The sequence below is a fragment of the Dama dama genome, chromosome 5, assembly GCF_033118175.1.
Source record: "Dama dama isolate Ldn47 chromosome 5, ASM3311817v1, whole genome shotgun sequence".
In the NCBI taxonomy this organism is placed as follows: domain Eukaryota; kingdom Metazoa; phylum Chordata; class Mammalia; order Artiodactyla; family Cervidae; genus Dama; species Dama dama.
Window position 1 is genome coordinate 9,637,222 of NC_083685.1, and position 15,681 is coordinate 9,652,902.

The 15,681-nt window shown below is 55.1% G+C and overlaps 1 protein-coding gene across 3 annotated transcripts in view; it reads right to left on the reverse strand.

Annotated features, from left to right (window-relative positions):
- Positions 1-926: 926 nt before the first annotated feature.
- TRPV4 (transient receptor potential cation channel subfamily V member 4) overlaps positions 927-15,681 on the reverse strand; it is a 41,594-nt gene continuing 26,839 nt past the window's right edge. For all 3 annotated transcript variants that reach the window (XM_061141718.1, XM_061141717.1, XM_061141716.1), the window contains exons 4-16: positions 14,831-14,983; positions 13,954-14,094; positions 13,024-13,322; positions 11,980-12,159; positions 10,430-10,588; positions 10,116-10,208; positions 9,784-9,857; positions 8,494-8,659; positions 8,188-8,254; positions 6,079-6,395; positions 4,658-4,785; positions 2,294-2,415; positions 927-1,610 (exon numbers count right to left, since the gene is read on the reverse strand). In XM_061141718.1, the coding sequence (XP_060997701.1) occupies positions 1,453-1,610; positions 2,294-2,415; positions 4,658-4,785; positions 6,079-6,395; positions 8,188-8,254; positions 8,494-8,659; positions 9,784-9,857; positions 10,116-10,208; positions 10,430-10,588; positions 11,980-12,159; positions 13,024-13,322; positions 13,954-14,094; positions 14,831-14,983 (2,057 nt within the window). In that variant the 3' untranslated portion in view covers positions 927-1,452. The remainder of the gene's footprint in view (positions 1,611-2,293; positions 2,416-4,657; positions 4,786-6,078; positions 6,396-8,187; positions 8,255-8,493; positions 8,660-9,783; positions 9,858-10,115; positions 10,209-10,429; positions 10,589-11,979; positions 12,160-13,023; positions 13,323-13,953; positions 14,095-14,830; positions 14,984-15,681) is intronic.

Below are 15,681 nucleotides of genomic sequence, written 5' to 3' on the forward strand. Positions count from 1 at the left end.
TTTGGGCAGAGGGTGCAAAGCCAGGTCTTCAGACCCCACGCCCTGTGTATCTCCCACAGCAGCCGTCCTTGGCCAGGTTCTCCAGAGTCCCAAGCTCTTCTCAACTAAAGCTTCAGAAGGGTCCTAAGACAGGGTCTGAGCCAAGACCGGGAACCTGGGAGGTCAGAGGGAAACCGGTTGGCTATGGATTCATCCAGGGTGGAGCAGCAGGATCGGGTATTTGGGGGGCCCCTTCTCATGCCCAGAGGCTTGGAGCTTCCCCGGGGCTGGAAGCATGACCCTGGGGAGATGGGCGGCCCTCGGAAGGGAAGGGGGTCGGCCTTCAGCTCCAGCTCATGTTCACGGCTCCGCTGGTGTGTGGTCCCAACCAAAGGTTCTCTCTCGACTCCACTGGGCCCTGCTGTCCTTATTAGGGTTGCTCTCACCCTCACCATCACCCCACTGGACGACACCAGATGGCTCACCCACCTTCGTGGCTGTCATCTCCGCCTCTGCTCTGCCCCTCCCAGCTGCTTGCCTACTCCCCCCGAACCCGCATCACTCTGCCATGATGAGCTTTACCATCTTCCCACTGGCATCATTTTTCCCCACCAACGTCATCACCTCTCCCAGCACCTCCAGAGACTTAACTGCCTCCCCACAGCACCATTATGCCTCCACCAGTACCCTCTCCTCCGCACTCCCTTCATCTCTACCTCCCCATCACACCCCAAGCTCTCCTCCATCTCAGTCACCACTGCCCCCCGAGTCCAGCCCCTCCAACCATCGCCCTGAACACCACCTTGGTCATAACTCCTGTCCCGCCTTCTTACCCCCACCCTACCCCCAACCACAGAGGTATCTCTTCACTCACCCGTCTCCGTGCTGTCTTCCCCCCATGCCTGCTACCACTCCCCCACCATCTTCCCCACCGTCTCCACCATCAATGAACATTTATTGAGCACCGACAATCCCAGACCCCCAGACAGAACACACAGGAGGTGCAGCCCCACCCTGGGGGCCTGACCCCTCATCAGAGCCACAGCACTTCAGCCCAGGGTGGCCCATGCAGCCGGCCCTGCACCTGGGATGGGGTCCTGGGGCCCCGGCCAGGGTCCAGTTTGGGGCGGGGGGTTGGGCCACTTTCCTGAGAGCAGAGCAAATAAATAAATGAAGAGGCGGGGGCTGAGTCCTGGTGGGCGGAGACCCTGGTGTCCCTTACTGTGACTCCATGGGAGTGAGACAGGCGACCAGGCGTCCTATGCCCAGGCCAGGGAGGTGGGGCGGGGGTGGGGGCGGGCAGGAGCCTGGGGACCAGAGGGTCCTGGGGCCTCCCCGACATCTCTGCCCGGCCCTCACCTCTGGGAGTCGAAGGAGGGCATGGGGGGGGGCACACCCTGGTGGGTGGCACCTCTGAAATGCAGCTGGACTGGAAATGGGCGGCGGAGGGGACCCTGCTCCTGCTCACAGGGCCTAGAGTGGGGCGTCGTCAGTCCTCCACTTGCGGGGGTAACTCTGCTGGTGGCCATCGCAGCTGGGGTTCCCCACGTTGTCAAGAGGCACCACCACCTCGTTAGGGTTGGAATTCTTGTTCAGTTCCACCACGCGGGGCACCACCGAGGACCAGCGATCTGTAGTGAGAATGGGGGAATGCAGGGTGAGGGTGGCCAGAGAGTGCATAACATATATATTGAGCACCTTTGGTGTACCAGGCACTCAGCAGTGCTCTAAAGGAAAAGGAAAGTGAAATCGCTCAGTCATGTCCAACTCTTTGCAACCCCACGGACTGCAGCCTACCAGGCTCCTCCGTCCATGGGATTTTCCAGGCAAGAGTACTGGAATGGGTTGCTATTTCCTTCTCCAGGGGATCTTCCCGACCCAGGGATCGAACCCAGGTTTCCCGCATTGTAGGTAGACGCTTTACCGTCTGAGCCACCAGGGAAGTCAGTGCTCTAAAGGGGGAGGTATATTATCCCCGTTTTACAGAGGTGGTAACGGGCTCAGAGAGGTCATGGAGCCCGCCTCGGAACACAGGAGTAAAATGAAAGAATCAGGATTCAAGCCTGGGTCAGGAGGCCTGCAAGCCCGAGGTCTCCCGCTGTGCTTGGCTGAGTGGAAGCGAGGGCCCAGGCTGTCACTGGCAGCAGAGGAAGCTCGGTGGCCAGCCCATCACAGCCTCCCATTCTACAGATGTGAATACTGAGTCCCAGGGAAGGGACAGGACTGCTCCAAACAAACCGGTGCTGAGGATGACCAGGGCTTCCCCTCTGCGCCCCTCAGTCCCCCCACACCTCCCCTGAGCATCCCCACTCACCCCTCCGAAGGCGGCCCACGGTGTGTGAGAAGCCGTAGTAATGGTAGCTCTCGTTCTTGCCTGGGTCCTCGTTAATGATGCCCAAGTTCTGGTTCCAGTGAGACCAATTCACCTCGTCCACCCTGGTGGGGCCACAGCAGACACAGGGTCAAGGAGAGCCCCCAGCCCAGAGACAGAACCCCTTCCCCACCCCCAGGCAGCCTCCAAGCTCCAGCCTTCCAGCACACCCTCCTACTTTTTTTATTCTTTTTTTGAATTTTTTGAAAAAAAATGTTATTATTTATTTTTATTTGGCTGCACCAGGTCTTAGTTGCAGCACTTGGGATCTAGTTCCCCAACCAGGGAGTGAACCCATGCTCACTGCATTGAGAGCGCAGAGTCTTTGCCACTAGACCACCAGGAAAGTCCTTGTTTTTTTTTTCTTCAATTTCTGATAATATATATAGACAGATAGATAAAACATAAAATTTGCTATTTCACTTTTTCTTCTTCTTCTTTTTTTTTTTTTTTGGCCTCTATACTCAGCTTGCAGGATCTTAGTTCCCTACCCAGGGATGGAACCTAGGACCTAGCAGTGAGAGCTCGCAGTCCTAACCACTGGTCCACCAGGGAAGTCCCTCACCCACTTTAGAGCATACAATTCAGTGGCATTAGATACATTCTTAAGATTGTGCAGCCATCACCACTACCTAGTTCCAAAACCTTTTCATCACCCCAAACAGAAATTCTATACCCATTAAGCAGTAGCTCCCCATCCCCCTTCCCACCAGCGCCCGGCAGCCTCTGTTCTACTTTCTGTCTCTATGGATTTATCTATTCTGGACATTTTGTGTTAAATAGAATCAATCAGTATGTGGCCTTTGTGTGTGGCTGCTTTCACTTAGCATCAGGTTTTCAAGATCCATCCACAATGTAGCCTGCATCAGTACTGCATTCCTTTTCATGGCTAAATAGTATCCCATTGCCTGCAAAGACCTTATTTGTATGTCTATATATCCATTCATCTGTGGATGGACATCCTCTTTCTTGACAGTCTCACTCTTATTATTGAGACACCCTCATAAAGTCAGTTTATACCCTCTTGGGCCCAAATGGGCTTGAGATAATTTTTACTGTTTTAAAATATTTATTTGGCTGTGTTGGGTCTTAGCTGTGGCACGTGGGATATGTGATCTTCATTGCAGCATGCGGGATCTTTAGTTGTGGCATGCAGGATCTTGTTCCTGGACCAGGTATCCAACCCGGGCCCCCTGTGTTGGGAATGAGGAGTCTTAGCCACTGGACCACCAGGGAAGTCCCAATTTTTACTTTCTAAAATTCTTTTTTTAAGTTATTCTTATTCAATTTCCATTTTGTGGGGGGCAAGTGCTATGGGTCAGGACCCAGCAAGGAAGATACATCCTTTGCTCCCATTTTACAGATGAGGAAACTGAGGCTGGTTGAACTTTTCATCCAAGGTCACAAAGCTGATAAATCACAGTCAAGATTTGAACTTTGGATCCAAAACAGGGCTGTGCAGCGGGGGCTGTCATAGTGGAAACTGACTTTGCCTGATTCCAAGCATGACGCTGATGCTCCATGCTGGCAACCACGTTACAAAGAATGAGTCCTCGTAAAAGACAAGATTCACCCAGGGGTTCCCCGGAAGAAGATGGCACTCCCCGTGCATCTGGGTAACGTCCCAAGCCCTGGAAGCTGCTGATAGCTCAGTTTCTCCATTTCAGTTAAAGTTCTGAGGGGACTTCCCTGGTGGTCCAGTGGCTAAATCCACACTCCCTATGCAGGGGGCCCAGGTTCGATCCCTCATCAGGGAACTGGATTCCACATGTAGCAACTAAGAGTTCCCATGCCACAACTAAAGATCCTGCAAGCTGCAGCTGAGGGATCAAAGATCCCACAGGCCACAACTAAGACCCAGGGCAGCCAAATAAAATTTTATTTATTTATTTATTAAAAAAATTTTTTTAATAAATTTTTTTAAAAAATTGAAGCCCTGAAACCCATTCCATTGCATCACCAATAGAGGGTGGTGCCATAGGATAAGCATTGCCCCTGAGTCTGCTTCCTCCGGCAAAAGAGAGAGCAGTAATACTGGCTGCTTCAGGGTGTCTGCCCCAATGTGCATTGGGGGCTGGCCGGGCACATCTCACATGCCAACCTGTCTAATCTGCACAGCTGGCCAAGAGCGTGATGCTATCATTGTCCCCATTTCACAGATGAAAAAACCGAGGCTGAGAACTGAACCCACTGGATCAGCCAGTGGAACTGAGCTCCGGTCAGGCCCCCAGGGGCCTCAGTGGCTCAGAGGCGGCAATGGGTAGAAAGCATAAGGAGGCCCGGTGGTCTCGCCCAACCCGGCCTCACCTGAAGCACCACCTGCGGTCTGGAGTGCCATCCGAGCTCTTGCCCACGGTCACCATCTCGCCGGAGCGGAAGGCCTTCCTCAGGAACACGGGGAAGGAGCGCTCAATGTCCAGGATGGTGGTGGCCCACTGCGGGGAGGGAGGGTGGGCGGGCGGTGGGTGAGCCGCACCCGGCCTCGCCTAACTGTTCTCAAGGCAGGAATGATGCAGAGAACCGGGCTTTCTAGCTCCCGCCACCCCTGCGTTAAAGACTCAAATACCCACAGGCGCCTGGCCGGAGAAAATGAATAAAGGGTCAGCAGCCCGTGCCCCAGGACACAGGTGTCCCCTCGGTGCTGGGCGCCCCCAGGGAGGGGTGGGGACTGGGGCAGACCAGGGCGGGCAGGAGACCCCCATCCCTATAAAGGGGGCAGCCATCTCTCATCCACCCAAGAACGTGGGCCCGCCTTGCTAGGCTTCCAACTTTTCAAGAAAGGCCAGAAATCTGAATTTTTCTAAGAAATCTCTCAATTAAAATTTTTTTGCATTAAGTTTTTAAAAAATATATAGTGATGCAGAAAACAAATAAATCTTTGCTGGTCAAATCCAGTCCATGGGCTGCGAGTTGGCGTGTTCGAGTTACACGTAACACTGAGGCCCAGGGGAGGAAGCGGTAGGGATAAAGGGTAAGAGCAGGTCCGATGGTCCCCTGAGACCCAGACCTGGGGGGAGGACCTTGTGGAGTTGTTTTTCCTCACTGCGCCATTTCCTGAAAACGTACCAAGTCACAGTAAGTGTGGGGGCTGCCTTCCCGGGCCTCGCAGTAAGGCTGCTTATTGGGAACCCCAGTTCTTGAACTTCCTGCGGCCAGGCAGGCTGTGACACCCTCCCCCCAGGACCTCTGCTCTCTTCGCTTGCACAGAAACCGGCGGGAAACAAAGGCAGCAGCTCCCAGTGCGTGCACACCAACCACATCTGCTTGGGTGGGGGGGCAGTGAGAGTGGGGAGCCTGGAAGCCACCCCTGGGCTGGTGGAAGCCCCTCTGATGAGGATGATGATGCTTCCTGGCTCTGGGGTGGTCTGCTCCCATGCCAGCCTGGTGTCTTGGGCCCAGCAGGGGCACAGAAGCTACTACCCCCGGGCTCCGTGTGGAACCCCCACTGAAATGTGAGGCTCTCTGAGCATTTCCGGTGCCAAAAGCGCTCCCTCCCTGGAGCTGGGGGAAGCTGATTGCATCCCGTGAATGGGACTGCAAGGGAAGCTGAGCTGCTGGTCAGGCAAGAAGCCACCTGGAAACAGACCTGCAGGCTTTGTTCATACCCATTAAACAGACAGGGAAGTGGAGGCGGAACAGGGAGGTGCGGCTCATGCGGAGCACCAGGCTGAGGAGGCGCAGCAGGCCAGGCGACCCCAGGGGCAGAGCGGCCGGCGGGGCGGGCTCACCTGCAGCTTCCAGATGTGCTTGCTCTCCTTGGACACCTGCCCCACCGTCTCCCCCATGAGGGCGATGAGCATGTTAAGGAGCAGCACGAACGTGAGGATGATGTACGTGACCAGCAGGATGATGAAGACCACGGGGTACTTGGTGCTGCTCAGCATCTCCAGGTCGCCCATGCCGATGGTGAGCTTGAAGAGGTCCAGAAGGAAGGTGCTGAAGGTCTCGCTGTCGCGGCATGAGGGGTAGGTGGGCACCGTGCAGTTGGCGTGGTCCTTGTCGCACACCTTCAAGTTGGCACACGGGTTCAGGAGCGAGACCAGGGCTGCGGGAGGGACGGCAGTGACGGTCATGGAGGGTGAGAGGGGGGGAGGCTCCTTCCCACTTGATGGAGGGGAACACTGAGGCCTGGGGAGGGCGGGGAGGCTGGCCCAAGGTCACCCAGAGTGGAAGCCAAGCCAGTGGTTGAACCTGGGTCCTCTTGCATGCAAAGCCTTTGCTCTTTCCACAAACTCTCGTTAACAAGGAAGAGGGTCCCAGGACTCAGTCTAGTGGGTCTCAACCGGGGATAATTTGTCCCCCAGGGCACCCTTGGCAAGTTTAGAGACATTTTTGGTGTCACAAGTGGAGGAGGGACACTTCGGGCACCTATTGGGTCAAGACCAGGGATAATGCCAAATATGCCACCATGCAGAGGACCGTCCCCACCGCGGAGAACCGTCTGAGCCCACATGTCAGAGCCAGGCTGAGAGCTGACTGTTCTTAGAGGCCCTGGGAGTCTGGGATGCCAGCATTCCAGGGGCAGACTCACTCTCGTGTTCCTGTTTCCTAGCTCACAGCAGCACAGAAAGGAAGGGAGGAAGATGAGACTAGGTACCAGCCTTGACTGCCCCCAGAGCTGTGCTCACTAAGGCCATCACCCCCTCCAGATGTCAGCTAACTGTGGTGCTCATCCCTTCCCATGAAGCCCAGATGAAGCCTCTGAGTCCTGCTCCCTTTTGGATCCTGGGCATAGGATGGCCAGTCACCCGCCCGTTGGGGACCAGCCCAACAACTTGATTACCTTCCCCAACCCTGGTCCCGCCCCCATGGCCTGTGCCACTGAGGTCCCAAGGCATCGTGACATCAAGGCAACGGCCTAGTAGAGGCTCTGTAGCTCCTGCCACCAAGAGGGTAGAATCTATTTCCACACTCTTTGATTTTTACTCTTTTTATTTTTTGGCTGTTTGCACAATATATGGGATCTTAGTTCCCAGACCAGGGATTGAAGCCATGCCCCGTGCAGTGGAAGCATCGAGTCTTAACCACTGGACCACCAGGGGATTCCCATTTCCCCACTCTTTGAGTCAGGCTGAGCCTTGTTTTGGCCAACAAGGTGAGACAGATAGTGACACTGTGCCAAGCAGTGACCTCAAACACCTCCACTCACATCTGGGAACCCTCAGGCCACCGTGTGACCAAGTCCAAGCTAGCTGGCTAGAGATGAGTGACCCCGAGGAAGACAGCAAAGTCACCCCCAGTGGAGGCCACCCCTAACTACACTAGTCAGCTGCAGCCAATCCGCCAACTGAGCACAGACACGGGAGCCCAAATCTGGTCCAGGTCAGCACAAGCACCCGGGAGACCCATGGACTTGAGCATAATAATATATGGTGGTTGTTTGGGGGAGTTCCCTGGCGGTTAAGACTCCATGTTTCCACTTTAGGGGGCACCAGTTTGATCCCTAGTTGGGGAACTAAGATCCCACATGTTGTAGGACATAGCCAAAAATAAAAATGGTTGTTGTTTAAAGTCATTAAGTTTTTGGGTGGCTTCTTTTGCCAGAGTAGCTAAGATGACAGTTTTACTGTTTCCTAGCTTTTGAACTTGGGTGTGTTATTTAACCTTACTTAAGCTAAACCTCAGTTTCCTTAACTGTAAAAGGTCATAAGAAACGCACTTCCCTTATAGGTTTGTTGGGAGGATTAAACGAGGCAGGGATGGGAGAGGACTTAGCTCAATGCCAGGCACATGATGAGAACCCTACAAACGCTGGATATGCTCCTCCACACACCATGGCAGCTGCTCCAGCCCCAGTACCACCCCCCCCCAGGCCCACCTGGGCCCCCGGGGCTCACCTGATGCGTAGCCAATCATGAAGAGCACGTAGACTAGCAGGAAGCGGAAAAGGTCTTTGAAGAGGATCTGGAGACCCCGGTGGGAATACGGAGGCAGAGATGAGACACGTGGTTTCTCGCTTTCCCAACTCCTCATCCCACACCTTCTCTCCAGCTCCACCCCGCCCCGCCCCATGTCCAGGCCCTGCCCGCTGCCCCCACATCACCCCGCAGCCTCAGGGCCAGCAGCACCGTCTGTGCATATGTGGTGTGTGCAGCTCCCTCCAAGGACACACACAAGTCCAGGAGCAACCGCCCGCCCCTCACCTTCTGGATCATGATGCTATAGGTCCCCGTCAGCTTCAGCCCGCGGGTGAAGTAAAGGGCGTTCATCCAGCCCAGGACCAAGGCAAAGACCATGACAGCCAGGTACGCCTCGATCCCCGCCAGGTAGAGGGCCGCTGAGACAATCACCAGCACAGAGTAGATGAAGCTACACGGCAGCAGAGACCACGAGAGGAGCCAGAGGGGAGAGGGGCAAATGAGACCCTGGACGGGGGGCAGGCCCCCAACCCTCCTAGGTACTAGGACGTCCTGATGCCACCCAGAAGAGAGACCATAAGACCAGGTGGCTTCACGGGGTTCCCCAGCATCCTGTTAACCAGAATCCTCAGTTAACTGGCAACTGGGCTTCCCTGGTGGTCCAGTGGTTAAGAAGCCGCTGGCCAATGCAAAGGACATGGGTTCAATCCCTGGTCCAGGAAGATGCCACAGGGCAACTAAGCCTGTGTGCCACAACTTCTAGCCCATGCTCCACAACAAGAGAAGCCACCACAAGGAGAAGCCCGCACACCACAACTAGAGAGTAGCCCCTGCTCGCCACAACCAGAGAAAGTCTGCATGCAGCAACAAAGACCCAGTGCAGCCAAAAAAAATTAATAATTATTTTAAAAAATTAATTGGCAACCAATGTGTGTGTAATTGCCCTGGGGCCCTACCAGAACCCAAAGTGATGTCCTTTGGAGTTGCTAGAGGAAGATTCAGTGGTGCTCAGTGGAGATTTTGTGGCTTAGTGAAATTTTTTTTTTTTGGCCCTAACATGTGACATGTGAGATCCTAGTTCCCTGGCCAGGGATCAAACCTGTGCCCCCTGCAGTGGAAGCATGGAGTCCTACCCGCCCCCCCCCCCCGCCAGAATTTTCATTGCTCTTTAACTCTAAGAAAAAGGGAAAATACGTAACACACATGCAGCAATTCATCCTGTGCCCCAGGCAGACATCATTAATCAACCCCAACCCTCTTTCCCACTGAACACAGACACAGCCTTAACATGGGCACTCCTGGCAGACATTAGCAATCAATCACAAGCATAGGAGGTTACATTTATTTCTATCCATGGTGCATACAGTGATAACTCTCTAGCAATCAGAATCTTGCTTTAACCAGAGGACTCTTTTACTTGACAATGGCCTGACTTTGGGCTACAGTAGCTGATCAGGCTGGGTGAGTTCACTTCTAATAAGAGTCACACACACCCCCACCACCAAACCTCGAGGATGTCCCTCCCAACCCCACCTTCCTCACCCAGAAGCTGCCACCCCAGGGACCTCTACTCACTAGAGTAGCTGGAAGGAGCCATCGATGAAGAGAGAGTTCACTCCAGGGCATTTCTTCATGAACAAGTCTTTGATCTGGAGAAGGGGAGGGGGCGGGTGAGAGAGGTGGAGTCAGCAGAAGTGTGGAGCGGACAGTGGAGGGAAGAGAGGTGGAGGGGGCCTTCCCTGAAGGTCCAGTGGTTAAGACTCGGCATTCCCAACGCAGGGGGCACGGGTCTGAGCCCTGGTTGGGGAAGTTCAAAGTGCCATGGGGTGTGGCCAAACATTAAACAAATTAAAGAGGTGGAGAGAGAGGAGGGTCCAGGGAGGGTGAGGCTGGGGCCAAGCACTCACGTTGGTGAAAAAGAACAGGATCCCAGTGAAGAGTGTGATGATCTCACCAGCCAGCCTCAGGTAGTCCACCGTGGTGCGGTAAGGGTATGGTGGCTGGTGGGGGCGGGCAAGGGGCATGTAAGTCCTCACCCAGCCCCTCCAAATCCAGATGTTCCCCAACAGCCCAAACCTCTGGGTTCCGTGGAGCCTCCTCCCTCACCCCTCCTCCCCCTGAGTGTTGGGGGCACCTTCCCACCCTGTTCCAAACCTTCTCCAGTACCTCCCACAGGGGACCCAGCTGTGCCCCAGCTCCTGCCGAGCTCGCGGTCACTCACAGTGCCCTCCAGAGGCTGGTAGTAGGCAGTGAGGGTAAAGATGATCATGGCACACAGATAGGAGACCACGTTGATGTAGAAAGAGACGGCCCCGAACTTCCGCCACTTGTCCCGCAGTAGTTCGTTGATGGGCTCCACGGCCAGCATCTCGTGGCGGTTCTGTGGGGGAGCAGGGTAGGCAGGGGGTGGACAGGCTGACTCCAATACGCCTTCCCCCACCCTCTGCCCCGAGAGCGCTTTCTCCTCCTGACCGGTTCTTCAGTGACACCCAGACTTCTGGGCTCAGCATTTGAGGCTCTGCCCAGTTCTGTCCCAACTTACCTTTCTAGCCTGTTCTAGACTCACAGAACCCAGAGCTAGAAAGCTCCTGAAAGAACATCTATTCCTGTGGTCCCCAAATTCTAATCAGTGGATGTTGCCAAGTTGCTGGCACCAAAATCACCTATGGAGCTTGTTAAAACACATAAATCCCTGGGAACTTTCCTGGAAGTCCACTGGTTTAGACTCCGCACTCCCAAGGCAGGAGGCATGAATTAGATTCCCTGGTCAGGGAACTAAGTTCCTGCATGCTGCAGCCAAAAAATTTTTAGTGAAAATAAATAAATAAACCCCTGGGTTTCAACCTCAGACATTCTGATTCAGGAAGTGGGAACTCAGAAATTCAGCCCCAGGATGACAAATACTTCACTCACCACAATTTTCCAAGTCTGAACCCAGGACAGACAGCAATAATTGAGCCCCACACAATAGTTCTCTATACAGTTTCCTGGGCAGACACTACCAATCAATCAGAGTTTGCAGCAGAGATGCTAAAACCTACCACCACCCCCAGTTTAAATCAGGTTGGTCACTGATTTGAAAGATGAGGGAAGTGAGCTCCGGTATGAGAAGGCATCTGTCCAAACTCACAGAGCCAGGGCTAGAAGGAAGACCTTCTGTACGCAGGCCCCAGGGCTTTCTGCCCCATTTGTGCAGCATCCTGTCTCTTTAAGGATTTGAGTTTCTTTATCATCAAGCATATGTGCAATGATGTAGTCACAGAGATGCCACTGCAATGTTATTCCTGATAGTTAAGTGCAGAAACAAACTCAAACGACCAAGAATAGAGGAATGGTTAATTAGAATGTGGTACTTTTCCACGCAGCAATGATACTGCAGAAGAATATTTAATGGTGCAGAACGATGTTCATAAAATACTGCTAAGTTAAAAAGAGAGCTTTTAAAAACTTCATATAACAAATGCTAATGATAATAGCTGACACATAATGTTTACCCTGCGCCTGGCTGTTCATTTGGTCCTCCTAGCAACCCAATGGGAAAGGCTCTGTTTTTATCCGCATGGGTGAGGAAGCCGGGACTCAGAGAGGTTGGGGAGTTTGTCCTGAGTCACTCAGCATGTCAGTTACAGCGCCAGGACCCTGAACCAGTCCTGCGCGCCCCTGAAGTCTGGCCCTTACAGTCCTGCCATTCCCCCCATGCCAGATGCCATTCTGGGCGCTTGGCTGGCCTCTTCTGTTGCACCCAGTCCAGACTCGCTGCCCTGCGCCCACCTCGATCTTGCTGTTGTACACCAGGATCTCCAGCACGGAGGTCTCCTCCCCACACGTGTCCAGGGAGGAGAGGTCGTACAGTGAGGAGTACACCGGCCCGTAGGCCCAGTCCTTGAACTTGCGTGACAGGTGCCTGGTGTCCTCGTCTGTCACCTCCCGACGGATGATGTGTTGGAAGATCTGTGTGGGAGGAGGAGGATCAGGGGGTTTGGGGGGGGGGGTATGGGCAGGGGTACTGCCACTGGGCCACTCACAGGGGAGGGACCCCAGCAAATAGCGCCTCCCCAGAGAGCAGGATGGGCGAGGGAAAACATTTACTGAGCACCTGCTGGATGCTTTCCTCACATCACCTGGTTTAATTCTTACCCTCACCATCCTGTTTGACAGATGAGCAAAGAGCATGTGTGCTATGTCGCTTCATAGCAACATAGTGGTTTCCGACTCTTTGTGACCCCATGGACTGCAGCCCACCAGGCTCCTCTCTGTCCATGGGATTCTCCAGGCAAGAATACTGGAGCGGGTTGCCATTTCCTGCTCCAAGGGATCTTCCTGACCCAGGGATTGAACTCGTGTCTCCTGAGTCTCCTGCATTGCAGGTGGATTCTTTACCGCCGAGCGATTGGGGAAGCCCCATGAGCAAACAGAGGTTCAGAGAAAAGGAGGATGTTCCCTGAGGCCACATAGCAGGTTAGGGGCTGAGCCAGAACGCTGGCCATGAAGGACAGAGGAGTACTGCAGGGCTGCAGCTCTGGGGCGCAGCCCTCTGTCAGTGGCAGGCCCTGGCTGGTGGGAGTGGGGCGGTGAGCACCCAGCAGGGTGGGATGAGCAGAGAGGCGCTGCAATGAAGTTGAACGGCCTTGCTGGACAAGAGGGAGCCACAGCAAGCTCTTGAGCTAGAGCATCTGCACCCTGGGGTGGGCCGGATGGGAGCTGGACGTGCACACCAATAACACATGCCAGCAGCAGCCGCCCCGCACTCCGGGCACACGTGTGTGTGTGTGTGTGTGTGTGTGTGCGCGCGTAGTGACCCAGCCCCGCACCCACCCCGATCTTGCCCGTCTTGGCGGCCATCATGAGGGGCGAGAGGCCGTCGTTGTTGAGCACGGCCTCCAGGTTGCTGTCGGGGAAGAGGCGGGCGCACTTGAGCAGCAGCAGGTCATACATCTTGGTGACGAACTTGGTGTTCTCGCGGGTGTTGTCGGCGATGGCCACCAGCGCGTGCAGCACCGTGTTGCCGCGAGAGTCCTGGCGCCGCATGTCCGCCTTCTTGTGTGGGTTCTCCGTCAGGTATTTGACGATGTGGGGCTGGTTGGTGCAGGCGGCCAGCGACAGGGGCAGCTCACCTGCGGGGCAGGGGGTCAGGACGCCGGGCCAGCGACGCGGCCCCACCCCCGGGAGACGCCGTGACGGCGGACACGGCGCCCACTGTCAGAGTGAACAAGCCCTGGCCGACTGCAGCCGTCTGGGGGCGATGTCCCTGGGGAGATGGAGGTGGCTACTTGAGGTCCGGCCACATCGGAGGCCGTGAGAAACTCTTTGAGGGAGTTTGTCTCTGAACCCCGAATAACATGTGTCTAAGCGGGGGTGGAAATTTAAAATCTTTCATGGGTCCAACTGGGCCATGGCAGTGATCCATTTGGACCCTGCATCTGACCATCAGTGCCAGCTTAAGTCAGATCAGAGGATGCAAGTGATAAGGTGTGGGGTGGGTGGGGGAGAGCCCACCACAGCCCTCTGATCCCATCACGATGCCCACTGCACAGACGGGACAGCTGAGGCTCAGGCAAGCGAGGTGATGCTCCACTCCTCAAAAGTGAGACCTCAGTGACCAAGACCAATGAGGCAGCCTGTGGTCAGCGCGGCCCTGGGTGTCTCGGGAGGTGTCAGGGCTGCCAGCACCACTGTGTACCCGCCACAGCCCCCAGCTTCTGCCCTGTGTGCCCCAGCCACCCCCCTCCCCAGGCCCCTCCTCACCGAAGTAGAAGTAGCCACCCTCGTCCTTGGGCTGGAAGAAGCGGCCCCGCGCCTGGGCATGGACGTCAGCTCCTTGGGCCACCAGCAGCTCCACATAGTGTTTGCAGCGGCGTTCGATGGCGATGTGCAGGGCGGTCTGGCCTGGGAGGAGGTGGGGGACAGTCATCAGGGGCCGGGGGGGTGCAGAGCTCTGACCAGGTGTGGGGGGTGCTGGGGCACAGAAGGTGGAGATCCACCCCAGGGCAACAAGGGGACCTTCAGACATTCCCGGATGTGGAGTCTCTGAGGCCTGAGGTCCCAGACCTGCTGCATCACACCCACAGGAGCTTAGGCTCAAGGGATATCCAACTTGGAGGACCCCAAATGTGGGGACTTTGCAGACTCGTAAGAGCCTTTCACGCCAGAGGCAACAACAGCATCGTGGTCTCACAGGATTTGGGACGCAAAATTCACAGCCTCTGAATCTGACATCCAGGAATCTGAAACGTCAAGGTGGATTCATGGATCTCAGAATTTAGATCCAGGGAGCTGGGCCCGGTGACACCTCTGCCTTTTCGAGCTGTTGGCTCACAGGATTATTATCATAAAGCCTCAGAGTTTCCAAAACCAGAGCATCTTGGGTCCAGGTTTCCAGGTTCACGGCCCCTTCGGCTCATTGCATGTGAGAACCTTGGAACCCTCGATTCTGGAACTCAAAATTTTAAAATTGGAAGGGGTAGTTATTGTTGTTCTTCAGTCCATTTGTTCATTCATTCGACAACTAGTTCCAGGACATGCTGGCGCTCGAGGCCCAGGCTGAAGTGAGGCGCTGCTGGGGGTGAGGCGGGGTTGGACAAGTGAGGAGGGAGCCCCCCTCCCGCCCAGCCCGGGGCCCCACCTCGGTAGTAGATGTCTCGGAAGGGCGAGTTGATGAATTCCCGCATGTTGCCCGTGCGCTCGGCGATGTCCAGAAGCACGGGGATGGTGTCGTTGCGGCCGTTGCTCAGATTCAGCAGGGCCTTGGGCAGGCAGGTCTTCCCGGTGGACGGCTCTGCGGGGAGACACGTGCAAGAAGAGGAGTGCTCGGCCCGAGGCCCAAAGTGCTGGGCAGCGGGGGACAGGGCACGGGGCAGGCAGCCAGAGGTCCTGGCCGCGTTCTCCTTTCTGAGCCTGGCCCCCATCTGCTCCCCAACCCCACCCCAGGGTACTGAGAAGGTCAAAGAAACTCAGAGGAGCAGAAGGTCTTTAAAACGTGGGAAGCTGCAGCCTGCAGAGAGATGGTACTTACCAAAGCATATTTGGAAGGACTTTTTTTTTTAATATGGACCATTAAAAAAAATTTATTTGTCTGCATCGGTTTATTTGCAGCAAGCAAGATCTAGTTTCCTGACCAAGAATTAAATCCAGGCCCCCTTCTTTGGAAGGCCAAGTCTTAACCACTGGACCACCAGGGAAGTCCCTGGAGGGGACTTTAAAAAAAAAAAATCAGATAAAAAGGGGGAATGCTGGGTTAATCAAAGCCAATTGCCGCCATTTCTTCACTACAGGACTTCTCAGAGCCTTTAATCTGCTAATGAGGACTGGGAACCTCTAAAAACAGACCCAGGAGGCAGCCTTTGCTTGAACACAGATCCTTTACCCGTGAAGTGGTTGCACTAGCGCCCCCAGAGGGGAGCAGAGCGAGTGCAGAGTTCCCCGAAGTGGGGGGCTGTGAGCCATAATAGACAGGAAACTATCTTAGAGGATTTG